The following is a 22,364-nucleotide window of genomic DNA, read 5'->3' on the forward strand; positions in this document are numbered from 1 at the left end:
TTTAAGAGGCAACATACCCTCAAATACACTGGTGGATAATTTTTTCCAAATCTCCCCCCCCTCAAAATTCTGGAGCGTTTAAAAAACAGATTCCCAGTTCCATCCTGGCAGTGAGGAAGCAGGAAGAAACTAGTAGTTTTGGAAAATCCTTCAGGTGATTCTGGTAATTATCCAGGGTAGGATTTAGTAACCTGTAGCCCACAGGTCAAACCTGACCCACATGCATGTTTTTGTTAATAAAATTATATTGGATCATGGCCAAGCCGATTCATTTGCATACTGTCTCTGGCTGCTTTCACACTCCAAGGACAATGTTGAATAGTTGTGGCAGAGATTGACAAGGAAGGAGAAGGGGGAGAGGGAGGAGTGGAGAAGGGAGAGGAGCCAGAGAGGGAGAGCAGAGAGGAGGAGGAGACAGAGGAGGAGGGGCTGTTTCAGAGAAAAATCTCAGAAAATGCAGGAATCCCTCGCTTCTGAGTGCACACTCACTTTATGGAAGTAATCCTTCAATCTTTACAATAATCCGGTCAGGCAGGCATTTGTAGAAGACAAAGAAATTAATCAGAGAGGTTAATTAGCTTTCCAAATTCACACAGCTGGAAAATGGAAGAGGCAGGAAACAACCCCAGCTTTACCTGACTCAAAGCCACGCGGCTCCGGGGTTTGGGACAACAGCCTGGGTGTGAACTGGGGCTCAGCTGATTCTATAAAATCATTTTGGGTGATTTTGTAAAAGACATTGACACTGGTGAGGCTCAGTTTCCTTCTCGTTAATGAGTACAGCAGCAGACTGTGAAGACTGAGAGGAACCCTCTCTGTGTGGTCCTGCTACAGAGCCTGGCACTGAGTGACCCGTCTGTGCATTTCCTGCTGTTACGGCGACTGTCACCATAACATCAGGTGCACCAACGTCTAAGCATGTGAACCCAGGAGCGCTAGGAGTGACTGTTCAAGGAAAATTTCAGGGAAAAGAGGAAGAACTTTAAAGTTCATCTCAAAAGCTCTGAAACAAATCCAAGACAAAATTCAAGTACAGGACAAAATTTTGCCTCATTTACAAAGGACATTAACAAAATCATACATTTAAACCAATTAGCAGGAAAAATGATATTCTTAAATACTCAGTTGACACCATATACTAAAATAAATTCAAAATGGATGAAATGGGTAATTCTCACAAGTATGCATGTACAGCCCCACACCCCCATACAATCTCCAAGAGATACCTATGGCCCTCTGGGAGTGATTTCTCAACTAGAAACTGCAATCGAGGTGCCATTAGAACATAGCACCCACTTAACAACACGAAGTCTGTGAAAAAGATGAAAAAAATTATATATACACTATTAAAAAATATGCATTAGAAAGTCTAAAGAACTAATCCAGTTGTCTGAGTTTAGTATAATGAAGATATACAACTTTCATGGCAGAAAAAAAATGCTAAGACCGCTTCAGAAGTGAATCTAGAATGAAAATAACAGGATGACTTTAAAGAACAATGTTCACAACAAGTGATCTAAATTCCCTCTCTGTGCAGTTGCTCAAGGCATGACTGTATTATATATCTTGTGCCAAAATAGAAATTTCCTTTATTTAATCATTTTATAAAGTACCCAATTCTGATATCTTTCAGGTGATTTTTTTTTTTATTCCTAGTGTTTACATTTTAACCATACGAAGTGGAAGTTGGTAATCACAGAGGAATTCTTATCTGATCTCTGCAATGACTATTTTAAAGTTGATTGTTTTCATGAAGATGTTAAAATGGCTCTCTACTACAAATGACCCAAATTTCTTTGTCAATGATAAATGCGCAAAATTGTTTTGGCGTCTTGCATTAATGTTCTGATTCTCTACTCTATCAATCAATCATATGGTATTGCTTTACCCCTAACGGCGTTGTTTTTATGGTAATTTACAGAAGATTTCTTTCATAGATGGACATGTACAAACAACCTTGTAGCTGGTCTTTCTCCCTTTTGTCCCCTGAAAATGAAGCAATGGGTAGGTGACCCTGACTTGGGTCTTGGCAATAGCTCTGTAACACGATGGAGCGTCCTACCAACTTCCTAGCACTTCCTAGTGCTTCCTAGCACCTAGGAAGGTGAACAGAGAAATCTCTCAGCTCTCACTAGATTTTTTTAAGAACCTCAATGTCGCGTGCTGTCTCCTCTGCATTCTTCCTCTGCATTTCCTTACTGATGTTTCATCTATTTTGGAGGTAGAAATGAGGACATGACTATCCCATTGAACAGATGAGGACATTGAGGACTGTGCCTAGTGGCTCTCCCAAGTCATTCCACGTTAATGAAGAAGCTAGCAGTAAGGTTCCCTGAGTCCTTCCATTCTGTGTTTCTCCTATTACACCACGCTGTGCCGTTAATATGTGAGTATTCATGCGTGTTTCTTGATATAGGCTGTTTCTGACAAAAATACATTTGGGGTCATTTGTAGCTTCTTTCTCTAGTTGCTTCTGAATTTAAAGGTTATAATATATTTAGGTCCTATGTTAATGAGCAGCTTTTCCTTTGGGCTAAAACATCTTTTCCTCGTTAGCAACTTTGGTCATACGGAATTCAAATTTGTTAACTCACCGCATAAACAGCAACTCATTTAAAAATAAATTACGAATATTAAAGGGAAATAGAGAACGTGGTAATACACTATACATTGAAATACATCAGCTGTAGAATAATGCATCTTAATGAAGGCTTCCCATGTGAATAAACCATTATATTTACAAGCTTTCCACAGTTAATGACCCGGAACGGGATAGCGAAACCTATGTTTATAGCAAGGTCCTCTGTCAGCAAAAATATACATATTAATAATTGATGTTGCTGTAAAAATAGGACGTCTGATGATGCTTCCCGGGTTTGTGGGGAAATAGGACTCCACGGTCCATTACCTTAAAATGCTTATCTAATGTTTGATGGGCTTTGTCTTTAGAAATCCTTGTTCAAATTAGTCAGATAAAATGGACATTTGTCCACATGAAAATCCATTCGATTTATCAGTCACAGATACACTTGCAGAAGAGGGATTTAAGGCTGGCATCGTTCTCCAGAAGCTCATTGTCTTGGTGGCTTTTGCTTCCTCATGGTGGCCAAGTTGGAGCAGGGAGGGGCAGGGAAAGCGTCTATTCCAAGCAAGTGGCCATCCCCGGAAATCTATGCACAGATTAATTAGCTCCAGCGTCTCCCGAACACAGCGTGTGCTGCTGTTCATTAGGAAGCGGCGAGAGGAAGGCTCAGGGGGCCCCCCACTCCCGCCACACGCTTCCTGCTCTAATTTTGCTCATGGAATGCATGCCTCACGCTGCGGAGGGGGGCTGCTCTTTGGCTGGTCCATTGCAAGATGGTGCGTGTGGTGTTCCTCAGTTCATGAAAATAAGCCATTTTGTTCCATCATTTCGTTTAGAGGAATGCATCTATATTTATGTGTCTGCATTTATACAAATACACCTACTTATAAAGACGAACCTGGCAGGAGAAATGGGAAAAAACTGTACGCAGAGCCCCCACCAGTGGTTTTCTTGGGCTCTCTGCTCCTGGTGATGACGACGGGTCCTTATTTCAGGATGCCACAATTTAAGTGGGTGCAAAACTATTAAATAATACAGATACATATATATATTTAGCCCACAAGCTAGCTTCTAAAAATTTAGTCATTTGAAGATCTGCTAAGTGAGGATCAGGGCCAGAATGGGTAAGTTGAGTTTATTATTGATTAGTGATAGAACCCTCATCGACTACTTTTGTGTCTTACTCTCTTTAAATATTTTTTTAAATAAACACTCGGATGATGGCCCTTCTAGGTCAGGAGGCCCGATTTTAAGTGAATAACAAATATTAACTAATTTATTCCTCCTACTGGCCTCTTTTTTGTTTGTTTGTTTTATTGTTTTTTAGTAGGTGGCATTCTTATCTTCATTTTATAGGGAAAGAAGCCGAAGTACTGGAGGGTCACACAGCCCCGTTACCTTGCCCGTGTCACACAGCCCTGCAGGGCAGACTCGGGCTTTGGCCAACAGGGTCTATTTTTGGCATCTCTGCTCTGACCCTCTAAACTTGGCTGTGTCTCTCCACGGATAGGTTTCTTCTGGCTTAACCCATTTTTGTCTGAAAATGGTTTTTTTAGGGGTAATATAGACCATACATTTTAGAAACCGTGCATTTGTAATTTTGTAATTGTTGATCTGCCCGCAACAGTGTAGGACAGAGCCTTTCTTTCCATCTTTTGCCAACATGGTGACATTAACTCTTTTGGTCTTAGCTAACTTAAATAGGTTTAAAAAAATTGGCAATTTGTAAGCATTTTCGAATCATGAATGATATGAACCTCTAAACCCATGGTAGTAAACCATGTGAAGAAAAGCAACCGCTAACTGGCGATCATTGCCAATGTGTCAGAAGCTATTTGAAATTCTTGATAGATAGCAATTTCTTTAGGAATGAACACCTATCTAGGAGTCAGGTGCCACAACCATCTCTGTTTCACGCATGTGGAAGTCAAGTCACCACCCAAATTCCCCCAGCTAGGAAAGAGGAGAACCAGGATCTGAACGCGGGCAGGAGGGCTCCAGCATTCACGGCCCCAACTGCTCTACCTGCTGCATTAGCAGACTGCATAATGGGTCCTAATCTAAAATAGATGAGGAGAATGTCCTACCCCAGGATGTAGGTAAAGAAACCCTGGGATCAGGAGACAAAGGGAGGGTAAGAAGAGAATTCTTTTCGTCATGTAACTTCTGATGATCTGGGGACCCAGGACAAGAGTAAAGCAGAATCACAACAGTAACAACATCAAACTAAACGTGCCCAAGTAACTAGACTGTAAAATACCATTTAACAGAAAATGGTGTCCTCCCTCAAGCTCTGATCTCCCTGCTCAGCCCAAGAGCCCTTCATGCACCCCTGTACTAAAGTCACTGCCTTTCCAGGTTTGCAAACTTTTTTCTGGAGCAACACACATAGTGTGGGCAGTGTGTGGGCGGCACCTGCTGTCTTTGGGATCCTCAGAATTATCCCCCCGCAGCTATCTGAGGTGGCTGCGGATTAGACTCAGACCCCGTGGGCTGCCCCAACTCCACTGCTTTTTGAGATCCTACTTTTAACAGAATAATTTCAGCATCATAAATCTGAGCAGCAAATAACAAAGGCCAAGAGAGTTTATATTTGGGAATTGGTGGCATGTGTCTTTTATGCAGTGACTTATTTTGGAACATACTGTGTTTCGTTACAGATGAGAGTTATCACACTTTTTCGTGATTCAGTTACTGTGACACTGTACTATAATTTTCCAAGAGGATTAATGCTGGCCATGATTCCTTGAAGGCATATCATATTCCAAGCTCCTGGATAGGCCCTTTACCTCTAAACTCTCTTGAAGCCCTTCTAATAGCTTTGCGAAATAGATAGCAGCATCCTGCTCTTACAGAAGAAGAAACTGAGGCTCGGAGGGAGGGTGAGTATGGTGCTCTAACCCCTCCCCTCACACTGTGCCCCGTGGTAGAGCTGGGTGCCCATTCCCAGCTGGCCATGCCATATGCCTGGGTCTTCATCATCATGGTGGACCAAACCCTTCAGAGCTGGTGCCTGAAGACTTGCACTCATTTCTAAGAGGATGCCTCCCCCAGAGACACTTAGGGAACAGCTCTTTTGCCTTTAGAAAGTAAAATAAAACTAAAACAAAGTAAAACAGAACCCCAGATATAATGGCAAATCCGTGTTTTAGGGAATAAACATCATTTGAAGCCAACTATAATGAATGATAGACATGACCACGTTGGATGACGTGAGTTTCGGTTGAAACTAAAGTGTGACCGTGAATGGCCCTTCACTTTGATCCTTCATGCATTTTGGCTTTGACAATAGTTCCCAAAGAGCCCATGACTGTGGAGGGCGCCGGAAGCACCGCCTTCCCAAAGGGATCCTTTGACGGACCTGCCTTTTGAGAATTCTGTGCTCAAGCTTCAACTTTGGGTTATTTGTTAATCAGAAAGACCATACTGACCAAAATAATCGATAATATAGCTTGTTTGATTTTTAGAGTCTGAAGTAAGCAGGGTTTTATGGTGCTTTGAGGCCTTCACTGACTCATTTCAAAGTGACAGTTCCTCCTCTTTAATAAGTGTCCCCCAGTGTTCTTTCTTATTATGAAAACACTGCTAGCTCCAGGGTAACATAAAATATATGATGGGCATGACCGCAGGACAAATTATTTCAAAGAGATCCAGAGAAGGAAATGTATTACATTCATTAAGTTTCCTTCCACTCGATCCACTCCATTGCCTCTGCCAATTAAAATAACTGCACATGAATTTTTAGAGCGCTATTTATTTTCTCTGTAGATTTTAGAATATAAATATTTAAAACAGCAATATCAAAAAAATAATTTGTATGACAATGGGAAAGGAAACGTTTGGTCAGGAATGGAAGACATAATGATATCTCTTGTTCTAATTCTGGTTTCAGTTACTAAATACCTGGAAATAGGCCAAGCTTCCCAAAACATACAAATACTGTTTTGATCAGATAAGTCAATGGTTTATTCATTGGCGTGATGTAACGAAATGAAATAATGGAAAAGTGAAATTTTAAAACGAGTGGACAATATCTTCATTAGTGACAGAGTGGGAAATAGATTCAATTGAAAACATTTCTTGGAATTGGGATAATGGATATTCATGGTTAGCAGCCAGAGAACAGAAGATACCATTCTTTTAAGAATTGAATCCATATATTTCTCAATGGTATGAAGTTTCAGTAGAACACACACTAGCAGGAGGAGATGTTCTTGAAAAGAAAGACAAACTGAAGAAAGTCACATTTAACACGAAACAGACAAGTTGGTCTCTTTATAGTATCTAAAACCCTATAATGCTGAAAAATTAATACAGACTTCTTTGATTTGAGCTGAGCAGATGCAAACTCCAAAGTAAAACAGAAAAATTGCAGTAATAAACGTGTAATTCTATCTTTGTGTGTTATCAGTGTAAGCAATTAAGACTTCAGGATGAAAAAGAGTGCTGGGCCATTCCCAGGTTTCTGGAATGCTACATGTAGTAGATGTTCAGTAAATGTATGCTGAATTAGATGGAAAGGAAATTTTTTTTTAAAGATTTTATTTATTTATTTGACAGAGAGATCACAAGCAGGCAGAGAGAGAGTGGGAAGCAGGCTCCCCACCGAGCAGAGAGCCTGATGTAGGACTCGATCCCAGGACCCCGAGACCATGACCTGAGCTGAAGGCAGAGGCCCAACCCGCTGAGCCACCCAGGTGCCCCTGAAAGGAAATTTTTGAATCAAACTACTAATGTAAAATTTCATGTCAAACGTAGATGATCTTAGATTGAATCTTCTGACTGCTAGTTTGGTGTTGAAAGTAGAAAGGTGAAGTTAACCATTGTGTTGATCATGACATCTTGAGTCTGTGTGCCCCTGAAGGGTGGGACAGAGAAACACATTTGTGTCATTGTATATCTCCCCATCTGTAGGCACCAAATGGTGTGGAGATCTCAGGAGAAAAAAAAAATGATATGATTCTACAGCCATTTGCTTTCATTTTAAATGTATATGTTCTCCCAGTTATTGCAGTAAAATTTAAGCATATTGGAAAATACAAATACAGACAGAAAAAATCTTCTGAAGTCCCCACATTAAAAAAAGAGAGCTATTTGAATGTGGTATCTTTTCTTTCTCTTGCATGTGCATAGATGTGTGAATATATTTAGTTGAAATCATATTCTATGTATAATTCTAAACCTTGAATTTTCACTTAGAGCATTTTCATGTCAAAAAATTAGTCACGAACATGCTTTTCCATGGTGACATACCGTGGAATCAATGTAAGTCCACCAGAAGTTGGGGACTTACGTCCCTACTCCGATGGGTTTTATTCCCAATTTTTCATTATTAAAAAAAGACACTTTTTAATATTTAATTTTAATCAAATTTTAATTAAATTAAATCATTAAATTTATTTTATTATTTTATTTATTTATTATATTATTAATTATTGTTATAATTATATTATATATTATTATTAAATTAAAATAAAAATCTTAATTAATATTTAAATTTTAATATTTAATATTTTAAAAATAAATTAAAAATTTAATTTTTAGATTAAATTTTAAATTTAGATTAAATTTAGATTCAATTTTTAGATTAAATTCAGATTTAATTTAAAATTATTCTTGGGCGCCTGGGTGGCTCAGTGGGTTAAGCCGCTGCCTTCGGCTCAGGTCATGATCTCAGGGTCCTGGGATCAAGTCCCGCATCGGGCTCTTTGCTCAGCAGAGAGCCTGCTTCCCTCTCTCTCTCTCTCTGCCTGTCTCTCTGTCTACTTGTGATCTCTCTCTGTCAATAAAATAAATAAAATCTAAAAAAAAAATTATTCTTAAAAAGAACACTTTTTAAGGAGACTTACATGCACATAAATCTCTACTTCTGATGATTTCCTTAATACAGAAATAGAGCATGGGGGCGAAGGGATTTAAATATGTTAATGAACTTGGGGCACCTTGCTCAGGGTCTTTTAGAAAGGCCCAGTTGATGTAACTCATGGTGTAGGAGAAAGAGTGTCTCCTCCTACTCTTGTCAATCATTACAATTTGAAAAAAACTTTTTTTTGTTTGCTTATAAAATAGAAAGAACTTACCCTATCTCATCAATTCTAAGATGCATCGTTTTGCATAGTAAACTAGTTTTCCTGGTTAAGCGTAACTGAAATCAGGGATGAGTGTGTCTTAACATCAAGGTTGTGTTTTGGCTTATTCGACAGTATTTTCTTTCTTTAAAAGCACGTAAAAATCATGATTCATCTTACAACTGATACCATCAGGATTCAAGGAAATGCAGTATCTCATTTAGTTTTTAATTTGTATTTTATGACCGCTAGTGATTCATGATTCTTATAGAACCATTTCAGTATACAGTTCAATGTCCTGGTCAATTAAAACAAATTTTTAATCGTGGTAAAAAGGCCATAACTTTTATCCCTGTAGCCATTTTTGAAGATACAGTTCTGTAGTGTTAAGGGTATTCACATTGCTGGGACACAGATCTATAGAACTTTTAAATTTTGCAAAACTGAAACTCCATGCCCACTGGGCAGCATCTGCCCCCTCTCCCTCCCTCAGCCCTTGGCAGCCATTGTTCTGTTTCTGAGTCTGACAACACGAGGTGCCTCAGATAAGTGAAATCACACAGTATTTCTCTGTTTGTGAGTGCTTATTTTACTTAACATAATGTCCTCAAATTTGCCCCTGCTATAGCAGAATTAATTTCTCTCTCTCTCCCTCTCTCTCTTTCTTTTTTCTTAAGATTTTACTTATTTGACAGAGAGAGAGTGCAGAAGCAGGAGGGAGATGCAGAGGGAGAGGGAGAAGCAAACTTCCCGCTGAGCAGGTACCCCAACATTGGGCTTGATCCCAAGACCCTGGGATGATGACCTGAGCTGAAGGCAGACACTTAACTGACTCCCCAGGATTTCCTTCTTTTTATGACTAAACAATACGCCACCCAGCGAATGTGTTAAATCCTAAAAATCTCCAGGGCACCTGGGTGGTTCAGTTAAGCGTCCGACTCTTGATTCAGCTCAGGTCTTGATTTCAGGGTCATGAGTTTAAGCCCTGCATTAGGCTTTGCACTGGGCTTGGAGCCTACTTAAAAAAAAACAAACATATATTTATATTTATATACATATTTACTTATACATAAATATACATTTATATACTATATAAATATTTATTTATACTTATATGTACTATATAAATATGTATATTTATATTTGTATGTATATTTATTATATGTATTTATAAATATGTAAATATAGATATAAAGATAAAATCTGCAACAGCAGGCAGAGACTGCTTGCCCACATGCCTCTCGCAGCATGACCCGGCAACAGCACGGTACAGGATGGGTTGTGGTCTCCACAAGCCTCAATTCCAAAAATAAACACTGACTTATCTTTTTTTTTTTTTCTGACTTATTTTTTAAATTCAAAGATCAAAGGGAAATCAAGAACGTAGGTAATCAAGATCAAGGTGTTTCTCAAATCACGTAAGGCATACTCAGGTACGATTTACCATAGTTTTTTGGACAATAAAGGCGGGCGGTCACAACTGAGACTTTCTAAGCACGTGCAGTGGTCCCATGCCTCTTCACGGGGAGACTATGCTCTTCCGAGTGTCTGGAACTCAGAGCTAAATTCCTTCCTCGAGCAAAATAATTCACATTTTTAATTCTGTGCTGACAACAGAGGTTGTGCACGAGCCACAGCTGGAGGTGGGGTGGTCCAGGATGTGCGGCCGGAGGGAGACGTAAGACATTCCCCGACGAAGCGTACTCACCATGCCATTCATTATTTAGAACGTGCCGTCATCAGATTGACGGAAGTTACACAGTTACATCCTGAATGCGGGACCGAATTATAGTTTTTCTATACTTAACGATATCACTGAGAAGATCTTCAAATGTATTTAAATCTAAAATCTCTGAACAGAAAATCTAAATATTTTCATACCCGAAGACCTGATGGAAACACAGCGTCAGCGGACGTGTTTACGACTGATCACAGGTCGGCGGAGCTGCCTGCCTCCCTGCTCCTGCTCAGTCACACACCGGTGACCACTCGATTTCGCTCCTCTAACGGTGAGACGTGGGAGTGCAGTGTGAGCAAATATAACTCCCACAGAGGAAGAGAAGAGGAATATAACAAAACCCACATCCCTCCCCTGGTTAGAAAAGTACAAATCACATTATTTTTTTTTTCACTTACAGTATTCTCTGCATATTAACTTACAAATAGGAAAATCTTAAATCCTGATTTTTGTCCTATTGAGATATACATTTGATAAGAACTACACAGAATTGGGAAAAGGTATTACGAATTGATATTATTTAAAATTTTTTTTTAAAAGTTAGTTTCTGGGAAGAATTTACTGACTCATCAGTTGCGTCTAACACCCAGTGCTCATTCCTTCCCGTGCCCTCCCCCCTCCTCCAGCGGCCCTCAGTTTGTTCCCTAGAGCTCAGCGTCTCTTACACGAAGTTTCAGTGAAAAGAGCTACAAATTGCTTAAACCATGATTCCTATCTTTTTTCCCCCCTGACAAAATTCTGAACACGTATTTTATCTGTAATTTTTTAGACATAAGATATAAAAATAGAAGATAGATAGAAAATGTTGAAGATAGAAAAATGTAAAAATAAGTAAAAGCATCAATGTAGGATCACGTGTTCACACTCACACACTTTGCGCCACACAGAGCAACCCTAAACATCATTCCTGAACATACACAATGGGGTGTTTTAAAACTGTGTGAACTATTTCTGGACACCAGTATATGACTGTAAAACTACCCTAATACGAATATTTATATATTGTAAACTTTGCTCACTTTCTTCTTCTTCTTTTTTTTTTTTTTCCAGCAAAGAAGTTGCAAAGGGTGGGGATTTCTGAGGAAACAGGTATAAGTGTTTTAACGAATGTGATGAGACAAACTGTCCCCAGTGGGTGGGTGCACACTTAAACTCTGTGAGTGGTCCCCATGCAACCCTCATCCCTGGGTCCTTTTGCAGGCCAGGCATCCCCATGCCTGGTTTATTTTTCTTTCATTAGCATAGATGGTGTTGGCCTCTGTTTTGGAAATATGCTGCTGTGCTGGCTCATCCCACTCACCCTTCTCCCTCACCCCTGCCTGGTCACCCCTGCGTCCCCGCGGAGCTCCCCTGGCCTCTCTGTCCCAGTAAATGTCCTGTGCGTCCAACTCCTCCTGGCCCCTGGCTCTCACTGGACTCAAACGAACCCCGGTGCTCGGGAGACCTTTCCAGCATTCGCTGCGGTGATCGTTTTATTGATGTATTTTACCTCTTTGATCTGTTTTGATATTTAGACTTCCCTAGATAATCTTCTCTGTTCAGTATTTTCTAATTTGTGACCGTGGTCACTCATCATACTAATAGTTTTTTTTTAATATATTGGTATCTGTGATTATTTAGAGTGCATTTGTGTTTTTATTTCTTCTTTTAGCCTCACCAGAGCTCGGTTCCTGATCAGCATTTTCAAAGACTGGGTCACAGTGTTTACCAACATTATCAGTGCAGTGTTTTTCTCCTGGCATGAAACAGGGAGCCCTGAGTAATGTAGATCATTCCAGCGCACCAACTCAATGCTGTTAACAGGCTTTCTTTTCCTTTAAATTGTAATATCCTTTCAGGGACAGCGAGCGGGTCAGGAAGCAAAACTCGCCAGATTGGTCACCGTCTGTGGTGGTAATTGGCTCTGAGAAGAGCTGGCATGGAGGTTTGAGAGCTGCCTTCAAATCCTTGAAGGCTCGTCAGGTGACAGGGGAAGCAGACACGTTCTGAGTTGCCACAGGGGACAGAACCACAGCCAAGCTGTGGCACCCATCGGCCAGCAGCCTTCGGGTGAATGAAAAGAAGAAGCTTCTAGAATGGAACAGAATGGGCAGGCCTGGGAAGCAGGGGCTCTACGTTCAGGAGGGGCTCAGGCAGAGGACAAACGAGACCTCCTCAGAGGCTTTTGGCTTGATGATGCAGATAATGTAGAAAAGTCCTTTGCACAGATGGAGACTCTAAGCTGGTCCCCAATGACCCCTACCTCCTGGTGTGCATCACGCTTGCTTCTAGCCCATCACCCAATGGTGATGCACGCCACTTCTGTGGTCATTGCATGAGACTGTAGGCATCCCCTCTCTCCCTTGCTAGCTCTGGTGAAGCAAGTGAACACATGGAAAGGCCCACCCGACATGGAACTGGGGTCCATCTCCAACTAGCAAGAAACAGGCCTTCAATCTGCAATCCACGAAGAGCTAAGTCCTGCCAACAAGCACAAAAGCCTGGAAGTGGATTCTGCCCTGCTGCGCCTCCAGTGACACCCCACCCTCAGACTTGCGAGATCCTGAGCAGACCATTCTGCTAAGCCCAGACCCCTGACCCACAGCAGCTGAGGTGATGAATGTGTGTGAGCTTGGTAAATGGTGGTAATATTGTCACAAGGCAACAAATGACGAACATGGACCCTTTCAGCTCTGATTTGGCAATCACCATGGAGATCCCTCGAAAACAGTCATCTCAGGGCAAACCCACGCTCTTGGCTACAGATGCTGAGGAAGACACACGTCTTAAAGAAACCTCTATGCATATCCTGTCTGCAGGAGGACTTACCATCCCCAGGAATATCATCTCCTCTTCTCTCTGTTTCTTGGTTTTCTGGCATTGATTAAAACCTCGCCAAACCTAAAAGCAAAGAAATGGTTACTTGTCTAATACATCGAAGAAATAAATGGTATAATCACTGTCTTGAAGAGATAATCTACACCTTCACGTTCATCCCAGCATTACTGACAATAGAGATGACATGGGAACAACGGGTCAGTTGATGGATAATAAATGCGGTATACATAGAAAGCAGAGTATCACTCAGCCACAAAAAAGAAGGACATCCTGACATTTGTGACAACATGCATGAATTTGGAGGGCAGCGTGCTAAGTGCAAAAAGTCGTAGCGAATGACAACTACTACATCATCTCCCTTAGCTATGGAATCTAAAATACCGAATTCTAGAAACAGAGTCGATTCGGGATCACCAGGGGCTGGAGGGTGAGGAAACTGTGTGAAAGTTGCCAAAAGATATAAACTTCCAGTTTTCAGATGAATAAGTTCTAAGGGTCTATGTACAGCAGGGTGACTGTAACCAACACAATGTTGTGTCCTTGAAAGCTGCTAAGACAGCGGGTCTTGAGTGTTCTCACTATAGAAATGGGTAATTATGTGATGTGAGATGTTTTAATTATGCTTACGGTGATCATTACTTTGTGATATATATGTCTATCGAATCACGACGTCAACCATCTCAAATGTGTGCACTGTTTTATGTCAGTAATGGTGGACGAGGCTGTGAGAGAAGAAATGACTTGTAATTTTGTGTGTGTGTGTATGTTTTTTTAAAGATTTTCTTTATTTATTTGACAGACAGAGATCACAAGTAGACAGAGAGGCAGGCAGAGAGAAGAGAGGAGGAAGCAGGGTCTCTGCTGAGCAGAGAGCCTGATGCAGGGCTCCATCCCGGGTTCCTGAGATCATGACCCGAGCCTAAGGCAGAGGCTTAACTCACTGAGCCACCCAGACACCCCTGACTTGTAATTTTGGTTAGGGACAGTCCCCTACCTGGGTTTCTTCAAGAGAAACTTCCAGGGGCGCCTGGGTGGCTCAGTGGGTTAAGCCACTGCCTTTGGCTCGGGTCATGATCTCGGGGTCCTGGGATCAAGCTCCACATCGGGCTCTCTGCTCAGCGGGGAGCCTGCTTCCCCCTGCCTCTCTGCCTACTTGTGATCTCTCTTTCTCTGTCAAATAAATAAATAAAATCTTTAAAAAAAAAAAGACAACTTCCAGATTTCAGGAGTATAAGGTTAGATCTAAGGGGGACACTTTATAGTTTTAAAAGAAAGATTTTAAAAGAAAAATTTTCACTCAAATGTGGGGAAATAGAACATGGTCATGTCCAAGACTGATTACAGCTCGGCTCTGAACTCAGATGCTTGTTTACAACTTCCTATCTTCATAGAAACTTGAAAGGAAACAGACTGTTATGGGTCCCTCCATTCCCTGCCCTCCACCCCCCACCCCCATTCAGACCCCAGCAGGGACGGGGTCCTGACTTTCTGACTGGGGTCTGTGTCCTCTTGGTGACTTCCTTCTCTCTCTTCTCATTCTCATTTGTCCCACATGCCAGCTTCTACATTTTCCTGCAAGCGACCTTAGCCTCCATTTGGGACGAGATAAGGTGCAAACCCATGGTGCTCATCTGGGGAGGAAACCTCAGGCCCACTTCTAAAGGGAACATCGATGTCTTGGTGCTTAGTGACGGTCACTGGCATTATGAAGAGCACACACCAGCTCTGGCCAGCAGGTGAGGACCCTTGTTCCCTTTCTGTGATTACGTCTATGTGTGAATGCACATTGAGGATATAAACCCTCAATGAATTTTCTGCCACATTCTTTCCCACAACTATCAATGACCTTTAAAAATATTTGAATGAGATGTCCTGCATTTTATACCGATTTATAATAAGGTCTAAAAAAACACGACCAAACTTAGTTAATGGTTTCTCCAGGGCAAGATTAAAAAATCTCTCTGGAATTGAAAATCCAGCTCTATTAAAGGTAGGATTTTGCGACTTGGGCTTTCCAAGCTCACCCCTGACCCTGGGGTGTGTCTCTGGCTGTGTCAAGGCACCTGTCCCCAGCTCCCCGAGCACCACGCACACCTTCTGAATCCGCAGTGCAGCCGCTCCCACGTCGATGACTTTCTCGCCAAGTATCCTGGCTTGCTTCGCTCTGTATTCTTGGAGGAAGATCTGCTTCATGAACATCGCTCTTAGGCGACCTTGCCGTGCTCGCTCAGCGATCTGGATTAGCTTAACAGCCTCTTCTAGAGGGATACTCTTTGTGGTGTATTTCTGTGAAAACTTTAAAGTTAAGTCAATGTTTAAACAGGTTAACTCTGTCAGTTGGTCCCAGATACATCATGTACTTACTTCTAACACTACCTTGCTAAGAGTTCCCAAGCTGTTGATCGAGAGGTTGATGGGGGTTTAATACTAACCATCTCACTCATCAGTTATGTGAATTTTGATAACCTGCCATGCTCGGGCTCTGGTTCCCTATTTAAGAAACCCCATAAGTGTTCCTCTTCCATTCCGAACAAAATACCAATTAGTTCCATAATATTTTAGGTTGGCAGGAAATTATACCAGGAATGCCAATAAAATGAATAAACCTCAAAATTGCACTTCATGTTTTATTAACTTAGCAGTAGAAACATATAAATCAAAAGCATATCTTTAATTCGAGAACTTAAAATTTAAAAATCAGATGAAGTAAAATGCTGACATCAAAATCCATTACAGTATGATCTAGTAATCACGAGTAAGGTTAAAAATCATTTTAGGAGTATTCAATTTATGTGTGAAATGTCTTCTAGTCCTTACAAATTTGCATTTCAAAACATCCAAATGGGATGGGAAGATTATAACTGGAGAAACACCAGGGCTCGGGTGGTAAAATGCTGCCTTGGGGCAATCAGGTGGTCTAGGGGGAGACAAAGCCAGGTGTGGGACTGTGTGGTTTCCTGAGGAGAGCCAAGAGCAAGGTTGCTGGGGCATGTGGAGCCCTGTGAGAGCTCTGAGTGGGCTCAGGGGGCCCTCTATGGCCCTTGGAGTGAGGGAGAAGCTGGGGATATGGCTTGGCTTGGGTGAAGCCTCCTACAGGGACAGAGGCAGGAGAGAGGCCTTTAGAATCAGAAAACTCCTGATCATGGGCTGAATCTTTGCCAAGGTGTCAGAGGGCAGGGCGGTCCCTTTATCAGGCCATGGTGCCAGACACTGAGGCCCCAAGTGTGGGGTGCTCCGGTTCATCCCCAAAGCGCCTGTTTGCCACGATGATCTCTTGTCTGTGGGGGTGGGGGTGGGGGGATAGTGTCCCAGAAGGAGCAGGGAGAGGGAAGGGGCATTTACTGAGACCCTACAGAAGCCAAAGGCTTTTCATAGATCATCTTGGCAAATGCACAAAGCAACCCCAAGGCCGGTATTCTTCTGACCAGTCAAGAGTTAAAAAGACTGAGGCTGACCGAAAAAATAGAATTGACATGAGCTGCCGCGGCTAGTAAGGGGTGGAGCCAATCTGAGCCAAGACTGACCCTCTTCCCAACAGAGCATCCACGGATCCTCGGTGTGGAACCCTGGTTCCCTTCGAGGGGGCTGTTTCACGTAACAGTTCCTCAGAGTTCGGTTTTCGGTGAGATCTCATCCCCTCAAATTTGCAGTGAGCGCACATTTCCAAAAATGCACTCAGCAGGTTAGAGCAGAACGAATATCATGGCAGTATTGAACCGGACAAGGTCACTCTGAAAACCATTACAGCCCTTATTGAAGACTTCTGAGGGTATGAGTTGGTCTGCTTAATACAACAAAGATTTTTGAACATTTACGGAAGGCCCAAGAGTAAATACTAAGCACTAGAGGGTAATAGTTGCCTCTCAAAATTCTTTTTGGGCTATATATTGCATATGTCTTCAAGAAATAAGCATCTTGAGGTGAAAATGGGGTGTCATGAGGCACTGAAGGGTATGAGAAAGTCACACAGATGTCAAGGGCTGTTGCCCAGAACCCGGCGTGTCGCCAACATTGGGCCCATCAGAAGTCGGGGCTGGGAGGGAGATGGATGGCTCTACTTAGCAGAGCCAGCTAGGCTGTCCGCCCTGGCAAAGAGGGACAACAAAAAGGAGAAACAGCCAAGAGGAATTTTTAGGGTTTGACCATAGTGTGTACAATGTCATCTCCCTCCTCCACTTCCCCTATAAAATCCTCTGTAAATTCTGCCCTGCTTGTCAATGTTCTGTACCAGGGGATTCCTTGGGGGAGCCTGGTGAAGGGCTGAGTGCCTCCTTCTAAATGATGCATGGACTGAAGGCACCAGCAGGTGCAGGACGGTGCGATGACCCCTACTAGAAACAGCCCTGGGACCGACTTCAGGAATGGAATGCAGGGGGAGGGTCAGTCAGTTAGGGGAGAGGTGGAGGAGGGAGAGACTGTCCTAAGTTAGCTGGGTCAGTGCAGGTTGCTGGAGGGACGCTGCATCACGTCGGGCTCTGCAGAATGAGTACCATTGTGACAGGCTGGGCTGTAGGGAGAAGAGCGAGCACTCTATGCAGCCTGAAGCATGCCCACGGCCGAGAGGGCGCAGAGCACTGCGTACCGTGCGCCCATCCTCGTGTGTCCCCAAGGCGGGCAGACAGGGCACATCCTGTTCCTGCCCCACTGCCCTTCTGGTTGCCCTTGGAGTTTTCCTCGGCAGTAGGATCCAGGCTGACAACACGCAGTGGGACCTGTCTGTAGGAAGCTCACATGTGCTGCTTCGCCCTGGGCACTGGGGAGTTCACTCGGAATCGTCCCAGCTTGGATGGCAACTGCCACCTCCCTGCATGGGCCACGACCAGCCAGGGCCATGGAGCACTGATGTGTGGGAGGCAGCGAGGGCCACCGAAATGCTCAAGCGGACTTGCCACAAGGTGGGTGCAGTAGTGCGGTGCAGAAAAGTCTGGAAGGGAACGACTGACGGGTAGGTTATCTTAACACTTAATGATACCACGAGATAACATTCCACTTCTGACTTTAGGTTAGGGGTCTGAGATGAGAACTCAAGCTGAGCTGATAAATCTACTCTGTCTCAGAGATGCTGACTGAACCAACAAAGCGTTAGGTTTCAATCTCTATTTCTAAGTTCTAGAAAAATAATGGTCGTGTGTCATCAAAAATACACCCCCAAGGGAAGCAACTTCTTACACATATGGAATAGCAAGAGGGCAGGTGCTGCTTTCCTCCCACTGGAAATAATCTGTCTCCCACACAATCAGGATGCACAGAAAAAGGTTTTATCAATTATGGAAGGATGTTTATGAAAATGATGTACAAACCTTATCGGGAATATCTAGTCCAATGTCGGCTAGTATCTGAGCAAGGATTTTCTCTCTTCCTTTGATGACTTCCAGCTTCTCTCTCAAAAAATACTTGGGAATGGGAATATCTAATTGTTGCTAGAGGAGAGAAAGAATAAGCCAAAGGGCACAATTTTGTCACAATTGGTCACAACTGTCACTTTTGTCACAATTCCAGAACTCAGCTCTGTCTAAACTATACAGGAAGGACTGCACACTAAAGGGACACGCTTTACCTCCCATCCTGATTTAAGAGGTGATGAGGCCAGTGGTGTCAAGAGAATTCATCACCGTTAAGGAGATACAGAATCACAAGGAAAAACCATCACCACGGCCCTTATTTTAATCATTACAGTAAAACTTGAGAACTCACATTAGTTAATCCTCAGTTAACTAATCATAACTTACTGAAGGCCTTTAAAGAAACAGTATCATCTCAGCCTACCTAAAATAATAATGCAAATTAAGATAGCAAAGCATTGTGATGCAGAGACCTTTGAATTCAACTTCATAATTTATCATTAGCATCATTATTTGCATGTAAGTGATCACAATTTTTTTCCTAATAATGTGTTTTTATTTTTGCCTACATTACCTGAAATTACAAAAATTACTGGTAAAGTTCATTTGCTTTTGTAGGAAACTTGTATTTTCATGCAATCAATATAAACTCCTGTTTTTCATTTATGCATATTACCAAATATTTCAGTTAGTGGAGGTCACACAACTATTTCCCAGCCCAAGTTCAACAATCAGGAGTGCAGAAGAGTTTTTCAGGGGTATGGGACGGGCCCTTGGCCATCCCCATCGAGAAACACTGTCCTAGACTCTTAGACACTCCTGGGAGCCTTCTGGTAGACCAGTCGGCCCAGCAAAGCTAAGGTTCTGGTCCTCAGGTTCAGCTCCCTTCTTCCGATTCTGGGGTGACTCTCCACACCTTCTCCTCATCCAGGGGATTTTGAACAGGCCTTCCCTTAAAGAAACATTATAACATAAAGGGGTGTCTTTTTTTTTTTAGGACTTGGTGAGATGGTATCCATACCAGGTGGCAACTGTTTTTGAAAACCAAATCTTTTAGACTAATGGAGTTTTGGAGTGAGTTCCCGTGGTTCATTGAGTGAGTGAGACCTGGGAATGGAGGGCAGTCAGAGGAGAAAGATTCCACTTTTATTCAATGTTGAGATTTCACTTATTACCAAGTATGTTAAGTGCTGTACTTTTCCAACTTTTAAGACAACATTTTCGTGCCACGGCTCCCCCTGATCCACTAGTTAAGATTTTGAGGGGCAGGAAATACAGCCATTGAGAATGAAGAAAGCGGAGACACATATCAGTGGCCTCCATCCACGATACCCCGTAAGTCCACCTCAAATACCCTGGGATTTCCGATCCTTTATAGAGCGGAATCAAGGACACTTCTTGTGGCGAGAAACTCCCTTTCTCCCTGACATGTCTCTCCACATCAGGAACCTGATGGAGGCTGCAGAAAGACTCTTCCGGTTAGTTTGGCCACAGGGGACAATGATAACTTCTCGGACCCAGGGCAGGAGCACAGCGGAGAGTCCGTCAGCAGCAGGGATGTGCCCAGGTATGAAGAAGCCTCCAGGACTCGGCATTTCCTTCTGCTCCTCTTGGTGAATCTGTTTTGTTCTGTCTCTCTCCCTCTTTCACCCTCAGGAGCAGCTTTCTTCATTCTTCCAAGCATCTGAGAACGAAGGCTCCAACTACTCACAAATCTGGGAGTCCACGGTTTAGACTCTGAGGCAGAAACTGGTCTGTCTCAGTTTCAGAATCTCAGAGGGAAGGCTCACCTGGTGCCATCACCAGTACCCGTTCCTGAGCTGACCAGCTGTGGCTGGACTCGGGAGTCATATTGTATGGAGAGCTGTGCACTGTGCAGGTGGTGGGCATGGGGGCTGAGACACAGGGGTGTAGAGGTAAGCCACATAGGAGCTCCCAGAGATGGCACACGTGTCTCCCTGGCCTGGCACTAGCTCCTGGGGTCCAAACTGTTGCTGTTGGATGTGCCCCCTAACCACCTGGACCCCCGTGTCATCACGTGGCTCACCATGCACCCTCCAGAAATGGTGGGAAACACAGTTGAGAGTCTCCTACCGGGAAGGCTTCCTGGACAATGTCCCTCATTCGTCACCCCTTTCAGTGTTCACGGTCTTTGAAAAGATGAACCAGGTGAACCAGACAATCTGAAGGAGCCCACCACAGAAGTTTCATAAATTTCTTATTCTCCAGCTTCGAGAATATTATTTAATATTCTTGGTATTAAGTTAACACATTTAATACTGATTTATTAATTCAATTTAGGGATATGATTTAATGACTTGATTTCATGTTTATCCTCAGGTGTTCTTGGTAGACTCATCTGGGTGAGTCAAGTACACCTAACTGAAAAATCCTGGTGCTTTAATCCACACCCTTATAAATGAACGGCAATAAACATAAACGTTTCGGAGGGATCTTCAACATTGCCAGTCATTCTAGTTATTCCTTAGAGTCCATTCCAACGAAGTGCAGTAATAATGCTAGGAAAGTCTATTTCAGAAACAAACATAATCTTTATAGACTCTTGACTATTTTCAAAAGTAAGAGGCGTTAAATGCCAGGTAGAAAATTGAACAGTCTCCTTTCAATTTTATTTTAGGGAAATGTTCCTTTCAAAATGAAGACTGAGCTCACAGGACCATGGCCCTGAAGTGAGCTGTCTGTCCACTGGCTGCCGGCAGACTCACCCAAGGAGTCTGGCAGTGGGTGTCTGGTGGTGAAGGTTGGGAGGACAGCCGTGAGGCAGAATGCTCATGGCTCCAGGGCATCAGAGACAGGGAGGATGCTCTTTTCTTGTCTGAGGCTCGAAGGCTTATTGCCAAAAATCCCCGAGTCACCAAAGACCCAAAGCAAAGGAGGAGACACAAGCACCTGGGAAGAAGGAAAGGGCCACCCATCGGCTGCTCGTCCTGAAGAAGATGATGGGAAACCGAGGCCAGAGGGAGATCTCCTTTAGAAACAGAAGTAGGGGCAGTGGGACTGGAAATTGGGAGGGTTTGTGTCTCAGGATATTTATGGAAGAGTTGGCCTACTCCAGCTAACAGACCTGGGCAGACCCATGGAGACAAGGAAGACAACAACTTCAGTGTCCAGTGGACCCAAGGATGGTGTGACGATTTGTCTGTACCCAAAGCTACAGGAACCCAATCCTTGTCCAGGGCGGTATGGCCCAGCTGAAGGGCCATGCTTCAACTTTTCATACAACAACCAGCACAGATGTCTAGAAAGTCTGTAGAAAATTGGTTACAAGCCTACATGGCCGATTTAAAGCAACAAGAAACAGATAAGAGAAGAAGCTGAGTACTTACAGGAGCCAACTTTAGATCCTGTAGGATGTCATCAAAATAATGAAACTCCGTTAATTCCAATTCAACCATTTCATTCTTCAGTTCCAGGAGGCGACCCATCACTCCATCCAGGATTTTTCGGATCAGTATTCGCTTCTGCGGGTGGACAATCTGGTCATAAACATCCTCCAAGTTTCTGAAGATCTGCACGTATTTTATGTAGAAGGTGGCTAACATTTGGAAGATGAAAATTTGATTGCTTTGGGATTCCATCATGTGCTGAGACTCTTTATCAAGCAAAGAATTGAGGGTTTCTTGGGTCTGATGCCACATCTTGTTATACATTCTGGTGGAAGACAAGAGAATAAGTGAAAATTCCTTTGTGAGCCATATGAAATGGGCATCCAGAATAACAAAACAAACGTGAACCAGGAACATGGTGTGTAGTTCCCTTCAGACCATTTATGTCCTGTTTTGAGATGCAAGTGA

The 22,364-nt window shown here is 42.9% G+C and overlaps 1 protein-coding gene across 1 annotated transcript in view; it reads right to left on the minus strand.

Moving 5' to 3' along the window:
* The window catches only part of IQCA1 (IQ motif containing with AAA domain 1), a 155,881-nt gene that overhangs the window by 123,942 nt on the left and 9,575 nt on the right, over positions 1-22,364 (minus strand). The window contains exons 2-5 of the mRNA XM_046019656.1: positions 21,897-22,221; positions 18,508-18,627; positions 15,302-15,493; positions 13,199-13,270 (exon numbers count right to left, since the gene is read on the minus strand). Coding sequence (XP_045875612.1) covers positions 13,199-13,270; positions 15,302-15,493; positions 18,508-18,627; positions 21,897-22,221 — 709 coding nt within the window. The remainder of the gene's footprint in view (positions 1-13,198; positions 13,271-15,301; positions 15,494-18,507; positions 18,628-21,896; positions 22,222-22,364) is intronic.

The sequence above is a fragment of the Meles meles genome, chromosome 9 (assembly GCF_922984935.1).
Source record: "Meles meles chromosome 9, mMelMel3.1 paternal haplotype, whole genome shotgun sequence".
Lineage (NCBI taxonomy): Eukaryota > Metazoa > Chordata > Mammalia > Carnivora > Mustelidae > Meles > Meles meles.